The sequence below is a fragment of the Ptychodera flava genome, chromosome 21 (genome assembly GCF_041260155.1).
Source record: "Ptychodera flava strain L36383 chromosome 21, AS_Pfla_20210202, whole genome shotgun sequence".
In the NCBI taxonomy this organism is placed as follows: Eukaryota; Metazoa; Hemichordata; class Enteropneusta; family Ptychoderidae; genus Ptychodera; species Ptychodera flava.
This window is the reverse complement of record NC_091948.1, coordinates 12861569-12877786: the sequence shown is the minus strand read 5'-3', so window position 1 is coordinate 12877786 and position 16218 is coordinate 12861569. Positions and strand designations below refer to the sequence as shown.

General features: G+C 38.7%; 1 protein-coding gene across 2 annotated transcripts; it reads right to left on the bottom strand.

Moving 5' to 3' along the window:
• Positions 1-55: 55 nt before the first annotated feature.
• On the bottom strand, positions 56-9865 carry LOC139121459 (putative zinc finger protein 66). Of its 2 annotated transcripts, XR_011549280.1 has the most exons (3): positions 9704-9865; positions 4745-6960; positions 56-977 (listed from the first exon to the last, which is right to left on the bottom strand). XR_011549280.1 is itself a non-coding variant. In XM_070686354.1 (2 exons), the coding sequence occupies exon 2, from the start codon at positions 6908-6910 to the stop codon at positions 5114-5116; it is 1797 nt and encodes a 598-aa protein (XP_070542455.1). In that variant the 5' UTR covers positions 6911-6960; positions 9704-9850; the 3' UTR covers positions 56-5113. The 2 variants fall into 2 exon arrangements, 1 of the variants encoding a protein (XP_070542455.1); XM_070686354.1 differs by having other exon boundaries at positions 56-6960; positions 9704-9850.
• Between the last annotated feature and the right edge of the window lie 6353 nt (positions 9866-16218).

Here is a 16218-nt window from a genome sequence, read left to right as displayed (position 1 = left end):
ATGAAGAAGTCTTGACCCACACAAAGCAATACCATTGGCTGCATATGCAGTGATATTTGTTCTTTAATGTCCTTTATTAAAACAGCATCTTCATAAAAACGAGGCTACATTTTCTTTTTCAGAAATCAAACCTGTGGAGCACATCCATGGTTTCATTAATAACAAAGGTTAGAGCTACATGTAAAAGAACAAGAGTTTCTAAGGACTTGGTCTGCTTTTGATGGGAACATATTTTGTGGAAAGTCTCACTTAACCCCATAAGATCTCAAAGAAGTGAACATGATATTAAATTTCAAAACAGCCAGCCAATAACTTGTGTAACTTTGGTTATTCAAAAATTAACATCTAGATTCAGGCTGTCGATGTCAAATCAGATAAAGCTTGTGGGAAAAGTCTTAATTTGTAAGTTCATCAAACATTGATCCTACTCTCAACTTCAAGTACATTCAGTCTGGTAGTCCTGAACTACAACTTGCTAGGATGATGTCCAAGATGTTACCACAGATAAGTTGTGCCTTTGTCCCTTCTCATGGAATCTTGGTTGCCTGTAATTTTCTTCTCAAGAAATGTCCACTACTATCAATGTTTGTGTTAAAGGGCAGAAGTAATTCGGTAAATGTTACTGGGGTTCCCCTTGACAGCAGAAAGTTGATTGGAGGTTCTCAAATCATGAATATTCCCGACCTACACAAAAGCTCTACTATCACTACCCTGACCACGGTCCATAGAGGGACCGTGTACTGACCCTGTTGAAAAGTCTAACTTTTAAAGGTATACAGTCACCTGTAATCTGAATGTGCCCATATATGGTCAAAGGGGGCGTTCCTTTGTATTCAAAATGCCCATGTGAGGGCGCTGTTTTTAAAAAGCAGCCACCCGCTTAAAATCTGTGATTGGTTAGATTTCCTCTTTCCATGGTAACTGTGGCAAAATTAGAACAGGTGACAGTATACCTTTAAGAATTCATGATTCAACAAGTCATCGTTGATGACACAGTCCCCACTTGTTAATAATGGGTACTTTGATTACATGTCCTCAGAGAGGATAGAGTCCTCTTCATTAATTAGGTCTGTGATAAAAATACTTTGATACAGATGGCGCTCAATGGCCAAGAATGAGTTCCATGGTGATGAAAACATAAAACCAATGTAGGCCACCATCCTAAAGTTCATAAAATGAGTCAACTAGGAATTAATCAACAGGATGTTGCAAAACATTTTTGCATACAATTCTAACACTTAACAGATTATCACTGGTACCATATTTCATAAAGTTTGATGCAGTATTTACAATACTATGAGATCAACATCTGTATAAAGTTTCATCACATTTGACGTTGTATTAATTTGTGGCTATATCACCCTAATTAGGAAAGTTCATTACTTATGCAATTACAAATTAATTAAAATGACACTGATAAATGTCTTTTTCAATGTTAAAGCAATGTGAGCTTAACATCGGTTAACATCTGTATAAAGTTTCATGAATTTGATGCAGTACATATTTCTTGACATATCAGTCTACTTACGAAACTTCAATAATTGACATGTTACTGCTACATGACGTGAAACAAATTGACGAGCATATGTATGAAATAGGTCAATGTCAACTTTGAATGATACTGGTGGAAATATGTCTGAGTTATGGCTCTGTACATGAAAACATCGTAATAAAATGGCTGCCTAGCAACCATATTGGATCGTATCACATAAAAAATAGCGCCAATGGCACTTGATCACAACTGGCACATTGTGAAACTACTCTATCTCTGGGTACACCTGTACATGAAATACTGAATGGGTAGGTGCTGCGGATTTGGAGTTTGTCAGTAAATGCACACAGAAAACAAAGTCCCGAAGTAGCGAATTCCAGCCATTTTCAAACCACACTGTTTGTCAGTGGGGTAAGCAATATTCGCAAAAATCACATTCCAGGCTATAGACTATGTTTACGAAATCACACGTCCTTATTACAAAATAAAATGATCTTTGTCTTTAAATCAATGCGCCAGTAAACAGGTCCAGCAGCGGGTTATGTCATCAGGTCTGTAATGTTAAGGGTCATAACAAATGTGAGAGATCTAAAACATTAAATATGTTGTTTTATATCAATTTTATTACCAAAAGCGCATGAAAATCTCTGATACTTTGAATCAGCCATCCTGCATATTTGTAACATTCATCAAAACCTCATTTCTGTTCCACAACTCATTAAATAGTCCACAATGCAGGATTGTTGTACATTCCAAAACTACATATATGAAAGACCCCTAAAATCATTAGTTAAAGGGGGGTTAGAAATTTCCCAAAACTATCTAACTGCTGCTCCGTTTGGCTCCATTTTCGGAATCGGAACCTGGAATTAGTCTGAATATCTCTACCAAATATCAATGCAGTCTGTTCAGCGGTTTTTGACTTTTTGTCGTTTACGGAAAATGGACACTGTCCACCACCGGTTGAAGCTAACCCTATATCACAACTTCCAGATGTGATAGTGACCTATGGTCATTATGTTAAAAATACCGCCAATGGCGCTTGGACATTATGACCGCCTAGTATTATCGGCATTTATCAACAACCACACTCACTGTGAATTAGACAGACCACGAAGTCAATGAGCAACATATAGCTGAAAGACTATTTTTCACATTGCGATTTTAAGCTCATTTTTATGAGAAAAGAGACATGTATATGTATATGGAGAAAAAGCAGAAGACATATTTGTAAATTGTTTGTTAAGTGACAATCATACATGTATATGCATCTCTTGAAATTTTGTGGTTGTAAGGTATAACAGTAGTGTAAGAATAATGAGGTATGAATAAGTATGTAAAGCTAAGTTGACAGTAATTAAGATTACAAAATTATACACTAAGCTGGGGAAATCTGATTGAAATAAATGTTGAAAAGTAGCAAAGTCATGGTCACCTTTTGTCTAATACCTTGTGTAAGTTCTAATGAACTTTACATAAATCTTGCTATAGATTTGTTGCTAATGGGCAATAACTGTGTTTCAGATCATTTGAGAGCAATCTATCCATGACAGGTTTAAATTGTAATATACTTCTATTTAAAGGAGAGAAACTTCTCAAATAATTTTTTTCCCTGTAATTTGCTGTGAGAACACATGGACGACGCTCAGGACTCTATGCTGGTGCTACCTTGATAACTAACCTACAACTTGTAACGTCATTGTCTAACCTGTTCACCCCAATTTCCTGTAGACAGGTCCACACTCTCCATTGATAACAATGGGTTTGGGCCATACCATTGTAGTGAAAGACTGTAACATGTGAGGTTGTGGATACTTAATCTCTGGAATGTCAAAGTCTGTATATTGACTCAAGGATGTTTACTTAACAAATGCCTAGGGTCATCTCAAAAGTGAGAATCTAAACTATGAAATATGTTTTTTTTAATGCTTTTGATGCCCAAAAGACCATAGAAATCTCTTATACTTCGAATCAGCCATCCTGCATATTTCTAACATTCATCAAAACCTCATTTCTGTTCAACAACTCATAAAACAGTCCACAATGCAGGATTGGTGTACATTCCGAAACTACATATATGAAAGACCCCTAAAATCAATTAGATAAAAAGGGGGGTTAGAAATTTCCCAAAACTATCTAACTGGCACTCCGTTTGGCTCCATTTTTCGGAATTGGAACCTTGGAACCAGTCTATGTATCGGTATCAAATATCAACGCAGTCTGTTCAGCAGTTTTTGACTTTTTGTCGTTTACGGAAATGGACGACATCAAACACCGGTTGAAACCACCTCTATATCACAACTTCCAGTTGTGATAAAAATCAACGTACATATGTATGACATAGGTCAATGTCCTTGTACCAACTTTGAATAAAATCAGTTGAGATATGCCTAAGTTATGCCTCTGTATATGAAAAAATCGTAACAAAATGACCACACAGCAGCCATATTGGATCGTATCACAAAACAAATTGACGTGCTCATATCTATGACATTGGTCAATGTCCTTGTACCAACTTTGAATAAAATCGGTTGAGATATGCCTGAGTTATGCCTCTGTATATGAAAAAATTGTAATAAAATGCCGCCTAGCGGCCATATTGGATTGTATCACAAAACAAATCGACGTGCATATCTATGAAATTGGTCAATGTCCTTGTAGCAATGTTGAATAAAATCGGTTGAAACATGTCTGAGTTGTGGCTCTGTACATGAAAAAATCATAATAAAATGGCCGCCTGGCAGCCATATTGGATCGTATCACAAAAAAAATTGACGTGCATATCTATGACATTGGTCAATGTCCTTGTACCAACTTTGAATAAAATCAGTTGAAACATGTCTGAGTTATGGCTCTGTACATGAAAAAATCGTAATAAAATGGCCGCCTGGCGGCCATATTGGATCGTATCACAAAGAAAATTGACGTGCATATCTATGACATTGGTCAATGTCCTTGTACCAACTTTGAATAAAATTGGTTGAAACATGTCTGAGTTATGGCTCTGTACATGAAAAAATCGTAATAAAATGGCCGCCTGGCGGCCATATTGGATCGTATCCCAAAACAAATCGACGTGCATCTGTATGACATATGAAGTAATCCTTGTACCAAGTTTGAATGAAATCGCTTCTTGCATCTCTGAGATATCTGTGTGAACGGACGGACGCACGCACACACGCACGCACGGACGCACGCACGGACATGACCAAACCTATAAGTCCCCCGGACGGTGTCCGTGGGGACTAATATAGCATGAGAAATATTGAGTAAAGAGGCTTGATTCTGTACAGGAATTTGTTCTCTGCTTTTGAAACATACTTCTTCTTAGAAGACGCTGGCATTGCCATTTGCTATCATGATCACCAGACCCTGTTTAAAAGACAGGATTCAGATCTTTACAGTACTTGCAGTTATTCTATCAACATGATCCCCCACATATTAAATAAAGCAAGGTTGAGGAATTCTTGCCAAAACTGGATAATTTTCAAATAAATTTAATTCTATAAGTCTAGTTGCTTGACATATCTAGTGTATGCCACCCTAAAAAGACGCAATTGTTTTCGTAGTTCTATACTGAGGGGCACCTTACTAATCTTTGAGCTTGAAAAATTGACATTCTCAGGAAGTGATCACATTCTCTTCATTGGATGGAATCGTGCTAACTGACCACACTGCTCCTCCACTCGGCAAAGTGACTGGAACTAAGCCTTCTGCATGCTGCTTGCGTACATGCTTCTTTAGACCGAAGTTTGTCACGTAGCCACGGTCACACATCTCACACCTGAATGGCTTTTCTCCAGTGTGTTTGAGCATATGAATACGTAGCGCACTACTGGCAAATCCTCGCCAATGGCAGTGTGGACAGGCATATTTCCTGCTTTCAACTGGCAGATGCAGTTTGCTGTGATCTTTCAGCCTGGCCTTGGTAAGCCCGACGTAGGGACACTGAGTGCATTTAAACTCCTTGTTATCATGGTTTGCCATGTGCGTTGTCAGACTGTTTTGAGACTTGTACGCACGTCCGCATTTCTCGCAAATGTAATTCTTGTCAGCCACATGGGTTATTTCTAGGTGTTTCTGCAAACTGGCTTTGTACGTTGTCTTAAAATCGCACAGCTCACAACCGTACCATGTGAAGACTCCGGCTTTGTGTTTATACCTACGATGATTTGAAAGGAAACTCTTGTACTTAGTCCTGTAGTCGCACAGGTCACATTGCAGTATCTCAGCATCATCGTTGTGAGCTACAGAATGCTGCTTTAAAGACTTGGGATGCCTGAACCGTTTGCCACAGACTTTGCACACAAACTGACCGGTTTTGTCGTGCGAATATCCGTGATACCTCAGAGCTGTAGCATCATGGAACACTTTTTGGCAAATGTGACATGCGTGTGTTGCCTTTATCTTGGGTCCCTTTGAACAAACTTTTTTAGTTTGGTGATAAATGAGTGATTTCCAAGTCATACGCTTCTTACAGAGTGGGCATTCAAATTTCTTATTTTTAGGACGGTGAAGTGTATCCATGTGTATAGCAATCTCATGACTGCGGCTGAAATTTATACCGCAAGCTTGACAGGCGTATTTTGAGTGTACTCCAATTTTCATCTGTCTTGACAGTGTATCTCCGACTGTCAGTGTTCTAGGTTGTTGATCTATTCTACTACCAGTAGTTTCAACTGCTATGCCAGTTTCTTTTCCTTCCTTGACAGCATCACTCGCCTGTTGACTTCCAGATCCCTGTTTCTTGATTTCAACACCAGCCACAGCTGGGATCTGCCCTCTTTCCGGCTGTAGATTGTCTTTGAGTTGGGGAGCCACATCACTACTGGTACTAGATCCATCGGCACCATCATCCCCACCATCATCGGAGCCATCATCACAATCTCCAACCTCTCTTTTGTGTGTGTCACAGTCATTTTTGGACAAGGTGACATCATCCGTGATTTTCTCTTGTTTATCACCCTTACAGTCCATGAGGTGAGATGAGACTGGCACACTTACTTGACCCTTGTTTAATTCTTGAGAGAGCCCATCTGTTCTTTGATTAACTTGCCCAGTGAGTGATGCACCCACAGTGTTCAAAGACCCAACCACTATACCAGCAGTGCTACACTGGGACATGACGGCCACACCATGGTTCTGTGAGTTATCACTTGTCTTCCCCGCACAACTTTTGACAGCATTCTCCCATTCACTGCAGTGTTCAGTTCTGAAGTGTTCCATTAGGCTGTTTCTCACCAGGCTCGTATATCCGCTGCAGAGCTTACACTTGTACAGCTCTAAAAGGAACATATCAAAACAGTCTTTGGCAGCCAATTCCAGAAACACCGGTGGCATATTCTGCATTCCTTTGGGGAGAAAGTTCATGGCGGGATCTGCCTTTCCTCCGGTGACTGCCATGTTTACACCAGACATTTTGCGCTATTTTAAGTTTCAATCAGAACTGGATCAATTTCTTCCGGGATCTACAAGGCAAAAGAAGGCAAAATATAGTTTCTTTAGCATCTTTCCTACATAAGAGACAAGTTACAAATGGAATTATAGTAGTTAGAAGTATCAAGACAACTTGGCCAAGACAAAACTTAGGCACAGATCACCTTAACTAAATGACAAACACCACCAAAAAAAATATTTGGGCAATATTTCAGTGGGTCAACAGCATACCAGCCCTGACATTTGAACAGTCAATTTAAGCAAATTAAGCCCTAAACGAATGAAGCGTTAAATACAGTAAAATAAAACAAAAGAACCACACTGTACTGAGATGCTTTTCCTGATCTTTCTTCACTAATACTCCCATTGATAATGTGTAGTACGATAGGTGCAAGGGTCCAGGTAAGCTGATGTCTAGGATTGTATAAACGGAGTGAACAATAGGAAGCAGAGTTGTGTCCTGTTCATCACTGAACTCAAATGCATCATCATATCATACGTACAACACAATTTATCCAATGAGAATCTAACAAAATGGAAGCGGATGACAAATTTATGCGAGGGCCAGTCAGCATGCATGCAGTGGTAACTCAGCTTAGGTGTGTGCCTAAGATGAGGGGGTACATGATTGCTTAACTATTACTTACAATTAATAATTATCAGTGAGTCACAATATTGACTGACCAAACCAAATGATGAAGGCCCTATGACCAGATACAAGGTCCAGACACTTCGCACCAAAACCAGTTCGCCCCACACAACTTCGTCCCAAAACCATTTCGCACCAAAACCACCTCGTCCCAAGTACTACCTCGTCCAACGCCACTTCGCCCCAAGTACCACCTCGTACTAAAACCACTTCACTAAAGTATAGTTCCGTCAACTCGTCCTTACACAGGCTAAAACATCGATGCCACGATGTATCATAACGTTGTTTTCACCTACAACTTGGCTACCACGAATCATTTATTCTTCCATAAAACCATACGGTATATTAGAAAAAAAAAGAAACACGCAAAACTACTAAATGGTACATTTCAGGTGCCGTGCGCGGTATTGCACGATGCAATGTCATTTTCTCGAAATGTGTACAATTTCAAGATTTCAGTCCTGGGATGATAGAAAGGTGATTAAAACTTCACTGGCAGTGGTCGGTTATTTTCAGCTTTTAACGGTTAGCGATAAATTGGAGAGTAAAGTGGCATTGTTTTTGGGCGCAATGGTTTTGGGCGTAGTGATTTTTGGGGCGAAGAGGTTTTGGTACAAGGTGTTTTGGTGCGAAGTGGTTTGGTGCGAAATGGTATGGGACGAGATGGTATGGTGCGAAGTGGTTTTGGTGCGAAGTGTCTGGGAACCCAAGATACAAAGTAACTGTACATATCTATTGGCTTGTCCCTGGATATAAAAGTGCCATAGTGATCTGTTACTGTTAGACTGTGTATAAGTACCACAGTGATCTGTTCAACTATTATACTGCAAACTGGATGGTTCAACCACATGTGCTAGTGGAACTATCCCAGCTGCGGAATGAGCTTTAGTTGCCAGCACCATGTAGCGTTGAGGGAGAGACTTCTAACTCCATGCTTTCACTGAGTAAAGTTTACTTAGCAGGTATTTTCCGTCCTGAAATTTATACATGTTTTAGCCCCAACCACCATCGTCATTCAGACCAAGTGTCTCCCATCTTCCCCAACAGTTTTCTCCATGGTATATTTACAATGGTCATGAAGCAAAACAAGGTAGGGTGCCCCTTTATGGCAAGCAATGAGTTGCAAACTTCAAAACACAAATGTGTTCCAAATTTGGATGTTTGTATTCTAAAATTTCATGTTTATGTTCATAAAAAGCATGCTATAATTTTGACGTTTATATTCAGAACTTCTATGTTCTAAGTTATTTTTGTGTTTATGAATTTAGCTGTTTATAGTCAAAGCCATTCTTATTTTCATAGATTCAATGTTTTCGTTCCTAATATTGAACACACAGATTTTTTTTATTTTGCAACCCTTGGCTTGTCGTTAGCCTTGAATAGGCCTTTGTTGACGCCAGATTGTCTTATCAGAAAATTTACCCACCAGATTACGATTTCAATGGAAAATAAAAGGCTATCACACCTTCATAATCCTCTTATTCATAGACTAGAACAAAGGCGATCCCAGGGATCGCGAAAAGTGTTGTGCTCTCGGCTTTGCCTTTGCGGAAGCTACGCCAATAATCTAGTGCTCAGTCAGAATGCATATGTATGGCCGTGCTGCAGTTGGGTTGTTGGTTGGACGGCAAAAACCGCTCTACTGTTCACCGTGCAGCAAGTCGCTCAACTGGCGCTAGGAGAGCCCTGCGTGCGATCATGGATGTAAAAAAATAGATGCGATGCTGTGTGTTTCCGGCCTGATACGGATACGGCCAAGCGCCTCCCGCCACAGGCGTACAAATAACGCCTTGAACACAACATCGTACGCAGGGCGCTAGCGCTCGGAGTGTTGAGAGTGCAAAAACGACTGTTATGTGAACACTCAACATTCGGGGCACCTTTGGGGTCGATAGCCCTGCATTCATTGACGAAAAGAGGGAAGACATTTCTAGTACTTAAGATCCCGTAGAATGAGTACCAAGCCTTCATGTGTACACTATAAAGGGTTATCCATTACAAGCACTGTGAAACAAGGTTCGCGCTATCGCCATGGGATTCTACGTATCTACTATTCTAGTCTTCGTTATTTGCTTTTGACAATTATTCTAAAATTAATCGGGAATATACTAAATAGCTTTACCTACCGTTTTGAAATGTGTTTGCTTGTACCAACTGATCGCTACCTCGAGATACAGAGTCAAGAGCAGTGACAATAATACCACAGAACTGACAACGGGTTGTAGCCTGTGTCAGAGATTCAAGATGTTGCAGATGGAAAGCGAAAAGTAAACTTTGACCCTGCTGACGAAGTCTCGTGTGATCCGAGAGCAAGCGAGACCACGAACCACAATCAAATTTTCCTTTTGATGGTGTCTGTAAATATTTCAAAGAAAGAACGATAAAAAATTATCAAACCTTTAATCACTTGACCACACACTGCTATTACATTCTTTTCTGAAGAAGCATAAAATAATAACGATAAAGAAAACAAATACAAGTAACACAAATAGACTGTACTATACAATATATGAGCAAGTTTAACTTGATGCAGAGCAAAAATTGCGGTGTGACTACGAACGTCCTCTTTGAACTTATTGAAATCTTTAAACGGTCAATTCGAGGGAAGAACCGCCAAATATCATTAAATGGAGGCTGAGAGAAGTTAAAACAGGAAAGCGAAAAAAGCAGGTGCGTCATAAATTTACCTGTCAACCTGGCAAATTGTAAACGGTAAGCTTATCCGTCTGCGCACTTATTAGATAGACACAATTCCTAAGCTTAGGCTATACGATGTTACTCTTTGTCTTTATATTCAAACTTTATCGTCATCGTTATTTTTATTGTTAGATTTAAAGATAGACTACCATGGCTGCTCCTTTCAGTACAATTATATAATCGTAAAAATGCTGACTCGGCAGTTTTCTTTCTCTTTAGATAACTACATCATTACATGCTTGTCAGGATCATCAACAATTGTTTAAACTCACTGATATACGAGTCCAGTACTAGAAAATACGGTACACCTGAGAAAGCATGGTGCTTCAGTTTGTAGACGAGAAACCGAATGATCCCCGGCTTTGATCAAAGGCCAGTCAAAGTCCTAAAATCTGTATATACGTGTACGCTGACGACCTGCCCTTTCTTGGAAATTCCTGCAAGAAAGTCACCATATTTGATGATTCTGGATTGTACATTGCTTGTAACATCCTTACCAGCTCCACTATTGTTCAGCGTATAGAGGCATACGTCGATGAAATTCGTAATTGGATGATGTCCAATAAGTTGGCACTTAATGACGGGAAGACAGAGGTTGTCTGGTTTACAATCCGAAATTGTACGGTTGGTTCACAATTTGGTTCTATGAATGAACGAATAGGTGAGGCCACGATTTCGCCATCCACTGTTGTACGTGACCTTGGCGTAATGCTTGACTCGTTCGGTCTCATGGACGAGCATATTCGCTATGTTTGTAGGGTGGCATCTCATTCACTTTGGCGGATAAGTAAAATTAGAAAATTGTTAGACCAGTCCAGTGGTTCACGCTTTTGTCACATCGAAGTTAGATTATTGTAACAGTCTACTTTTTGGCCTACCTGCATATAAATTGAGCAAGCTTCAACACATTCAGAACTCTGCTGCTCGTTTGGTAACTGGACGGAAGATGGGCCGTCACATTGACATGACATCTATACTCAAGGAGTTACATTGGCTTCCAGTAGAAGAACGAATCTGTTTTAAAATTCTTTGTTTGGTTTTTAAAATTGTCCATCAAGATGAATTGGTTCCAGTAACAATTGATAGCCCAGTACATAATACGAGAAGGGGTGTCGGTAAGATTGAATCCCTTTTCTGTCAAAGATCACGGGAAACAACTTTCTAGAACATATATGGTGACAGAGCTTTTAGCGTGTATGCCCCTAAACTGTGGAATAGTTTGCCGCCCGAACTTCGGATGATAAAGAAATTCGCTTAAAACCATTATTTTTCGTCAATGCTACTGTTGACTTGGATATAATTTTAACCTGCATTTTTTATAGTTTATTTATTTTTTATCATTTTTAGTGAAATTTTTTAAAAATACTTTCTTTGCTGTTTTTAGGTGGGATCCTTTAGTCTAGATGTTAAGCTTGCTTGTTTCCTCTGAGTTATTTTGTATTTCTTCGTATTTTTTTAGTTCTTCCAGTAATTTTCTGTAATGTACAGACCACTGAGACAAGGTGTGTAGTGGTCTTTCAACAATAAATTATTATTATTATTATATTTCAAGAGATTGGTTTATATAGAATGGTATTTAATCTTACATGTAAATTAAAATCCATGCCATGTTATTGTGAGTTGGTGAATCGAATATTTGTTTTTTATACGATTGCACAAACAATCACGTGCTGAAAAGATTTGCTGATTGACGAAAGCATTGAAACTGTAGAACCATGTCTACACAGATGTGTATATCGCACGTTCTCGGTGATGATATTAGCAAAAAACTTTGAATGTGTAAATCTTGATCCAATTTGAAAGGAAGTGATCAATAAATAAGTTGAAATACTTCCCGAGACCGTACCACCTGTATCCATTGCGGGACTGAGTTTCCCGCCGCTGGTATAGGTGAGTATTCAGAAAGAGTGTTGCACGTGGACACATAATACATGTAAGAGCTTTCTTCTCATCGCAAAGGCGGGGTATACTTTATTTCATAATGTTAGATTGTATAAGAAACTTTTTAAAATAACATTTATAGATTATACTTGTAAACAAACAAACAAAAAACACAAACAAACACCGTTCTTTATTGACAAACATGAATACAAATACAACTCTTTTTTGGTTCTTCATTCATGGGAATAATAATACATAGTAATACACAAACAAACAAGGAACCAGAGTTCCCGTAGACTCTCTCACCGCCCCACGTCTGCTGAATTCTGACCATAATACCGCCCTCAGATGGTGAGCCGAGCCAAGCTACGCTATAAACCCGGCTGGCTCGGTGAGCCTGCGGTGAGCCTCGCTTGCTGGAAAGACCGTTGAGGGTGCCTCACCATATGGTGGAGGATAGAGCTGCGTAGCGGACGAGGGGCTGTGAGAGTCTACGTGTACACTCACTCTATCAGTTAGCTCTCTTCGATCTACGTTATCTCCAGAGATGGCGTACGGGATTACATTGGCAATTGGATTATGTAAATAAAAGTGGTTTGTCTCGTTCCGTTTTTCATCGTGATAGGTATACAAATAATGACGTCATTAAAATAAACGTGAACAGAACCGTAAAGGGGTGTATACAGTATGGTCTTCTCTATACTCTCATTCTTATAAATGAATTACGTTCCACTCCATTCATTCATTAATGATGGATCAGCCAGAGGGGCAGCTTTATTACAGACAAGTAGAGTAAATTATACAGTACACTATAACTGTGTGCGGGAGCTATTAAATGGCGTGGCGGACGCAAATGAAATGTAGTAGGCCTACCCGCGTCACCTGTGCATGCCGTCCAGGAAAAACCAGAAGTAAAAAACCTTAGATATCTTATAAGGGAAATTCTCTGGAAACCTGTGTCCGAAAACAGTGCATAACACAGGACCACGGGGTGGTGTCGGACTTCACCACTTTCGTTCATTCCCTCAATACGAAAACACAACAACATCTTTGTTTTTTGAAGATAACTTGGACGAACCCGTCTGTAGGCTGCTGAAGTGCCTGGCTAGACTGAATACATAATTCCAAACTTCCAACTTATAGCCCACCCACGCATAAATCATTAATGCCACGTGCCAAATTTACGTAACGTGAAGACATCAATTTCTCTGTATACAATCGAACCGCGAGAAATTATATTTCTTGTCGTACAGGGTCTGTACACGTCAGTTTGCACTTGGCTAGATAAAGCACAAAAACTGAGGAAACAATTGCTTCCGACACGATAGATTTGTCAAAGGTACTGCTGTATTATTGCATGGTTAATTTTTTTTTAATATCTAACATGTGTGATAGTTATAAATTAGTATTGACTAAATTATTAATAAAATTCCGGTTACAGTAGCACAATTTCCTTTGTTCTGGTTTTCAACATCACTACTGCACAAAGATTGTTGTTCTCTGTTCTTCTAGTGTCGCAAATATTATAAATCAAGGACGAACACCCATTCTGTAGTAAATAACAGTCAAAATTCATAGGTAACAATTCTTCAAGGGTAAAGCCTTGTCAATTTGGACACAAGACAGATGGGAGACAGTAGTGATGATGGCGCCTCGCACAATTTTATTCTGTAGTCAATTTGAAGAAGAACAATGGAATAATATCATTATAGTTTGTCTCAATAAGCTTATCTCTTCAACGTAATTTGCTACACAGAATGAATTATAAAACTGATAATAAGTACAATTTGAAGTTTTAAGAAGTTGTGATAACTCCGAATCTGTCTTCAAAGTCTACATTTTAAGAGATTTCACCGACAGCAATTCATTTCTCGGTCGCTTCAACTTTGATGACGTCATACACAAACTGCTGCTCCTCTGAGTCGCTGTCGTTGTCAGGGCTATCACAGGTGGCATCTTCAGAGAAGTGTTCATATTCACCGGTCCTCAGACAATGGTGGCCGTATTTGCGGACCAGTGTTCTGTTGGGATAATAGCAATGTTACGTGGCAGTGTCTTTAATAGCGTCACAGTATAGATGTTTGGTCATCTCTGGGGTTTCAGATGCCCATACAACGCGACAAACAAGAATAACAGATGCTAAATACTGGAAACATAAAAGCCGGTAAAAACACTACAACTTTAAAAGTTTTTTTTATAACAATTTCTCGTACATGTAATTTTCTACTTCCAAATTTGACAGTTTCTTTCAAAATCATCAAAGTATTTGATGGTATCCCGAAAAAAAAACCCAGTAAATTGTTCGTCCACACACCAATATAAATCATAGATGCCTATCTTTAATTGACCAAGGGTATTAAAAGCGATTTTATCTGCATTGTTCCCTATTCGTGCACTCTAAGGTGCGCATAACACAACATATTTTGTTCAAACTCTCTTGTGTAAATTTGCAAAGACTCATTCAATTTTCATGAATTTGTTAACTCAAGATTAAAATATTTGTTTGGTTTCTCTTTTAGCATGACAAGCAGTCGTGTTTGGGTGAGAAAGAAGTGTAAATATATGCAAATCATCCGATTTCCTGTGTTCTTTTTTCTCCCGTGTTCAACATTAAAAATAAAATTAACTATGGCAGAGTCAAATTTTATGAAATTTTCACGTTATGTTCTTTCAATATTTCATAACAAAGAGGACAATTTTGTATGGCAAAACAGTCTTACATTTTGAATAAGAGTATTTCAATTTTGCTTATCATGATTTTAATCACTTTTTTGAATGTCGGTCTTTCAACCGCTGACTTAATGAGAATAGATAATGCGAAACAACATGTTCGCTTTTCCCGACATATGATTCATTGTCTCGAATAAGATATTAAATTTCATAAAGTAGTGACGTGACACGCGATTTTTATCATTTATACTAAAATTGACGTATTGTAAATATATACCCTCTTCATTCTTCGAGTAAACTATAAACTGCTACCATAATAAACCTTAGATTCTCTGCTTTTAGAAAATTTAGTGAAAAGATGAGGGTTTTTTATGTTATCTTCGATAGGGCCAAAGGTATTAAATTCTTTGTTTTGCGTCCCCACCCGCTTAGGATTTTTAAGGTTTTCATGAATAACACACACATAGGGAATTTTTGGATATAACCGCTTAGCTTTTCTGAACTAAAAATTTTGTTACAATCTTTTATTTGCTGCAATCAAATTACACTGTGTTAATTTTCTTGTGTGTGTTTTTCAGCCGCTTAGACGCGTACCTTTTCCCATTTTGAGTGGACGCAAAACAAAGAATTTAATTACTTTGGCCTAGGTAATGTTGGTTAAATGCAGCGCTATTGCCTTAAAGGGACATTAGCTGTAACTGTTGACTAATTTTTCACTACTCTGTTTCAATGTATCAACTACAGAATATTACTATAATCCGATCATCATGACCAATGCCCGGTGTCTTGCTTGCCAACACAGCCTGTATATGTGAAATGACCATTGTTATTGTTGATAAATGTATTCTAGTCCGGACCTGAATTCAAAATTTAAACAATAACAATACACATTATACGCATATAAGGTATATTTATGTGCTAAATATTAGGAATTTCTCCATGGTTCAGGGATTCACGCCAGAAACTGCAGATGATACACAGAAACAAACAAAATAAAAAAAAATGACCAAAGTTACAGCTAATGGATCTTTAAATGTAAGATCCTATAGCCGATCGGTGTTCACATCAATATTGAAATACCTGTTGTTATCTATCCATCATGGACGGACACCTTATTCCCTTGGACAGTTTGTTACAGTTTGTTACTTACGTGGTTATGTCTTCGCCGTCGCCATGATCTGGAACATCGTCTGCATGCTCTTCCGTCATCTCTACATCAACATTATTGTCATCCTCCATCGGCTTTTCAGGCTGTCGGGTGGCTGATTTGACACTGAACATTCTGAGAGAAGTTTTTTTTTGTAAAATGAAGACGACGCGGTGAGAGTGCTATTCACATCATGCAACGACAAGGTATAAAGCGTTGTGCGACTTCTGTGGTCGATTGTGTGGT

Bases quoted from the DNA above. Each gene is read 5' to 3' on its own strand.
- LOC139121459 (XM_070686354.1), bottom strand. From the start codon at position 6,910: ATGTCTGGTGTAAACATGGCAGTCACCGGAGGAAAGGCAGATCCCGCC.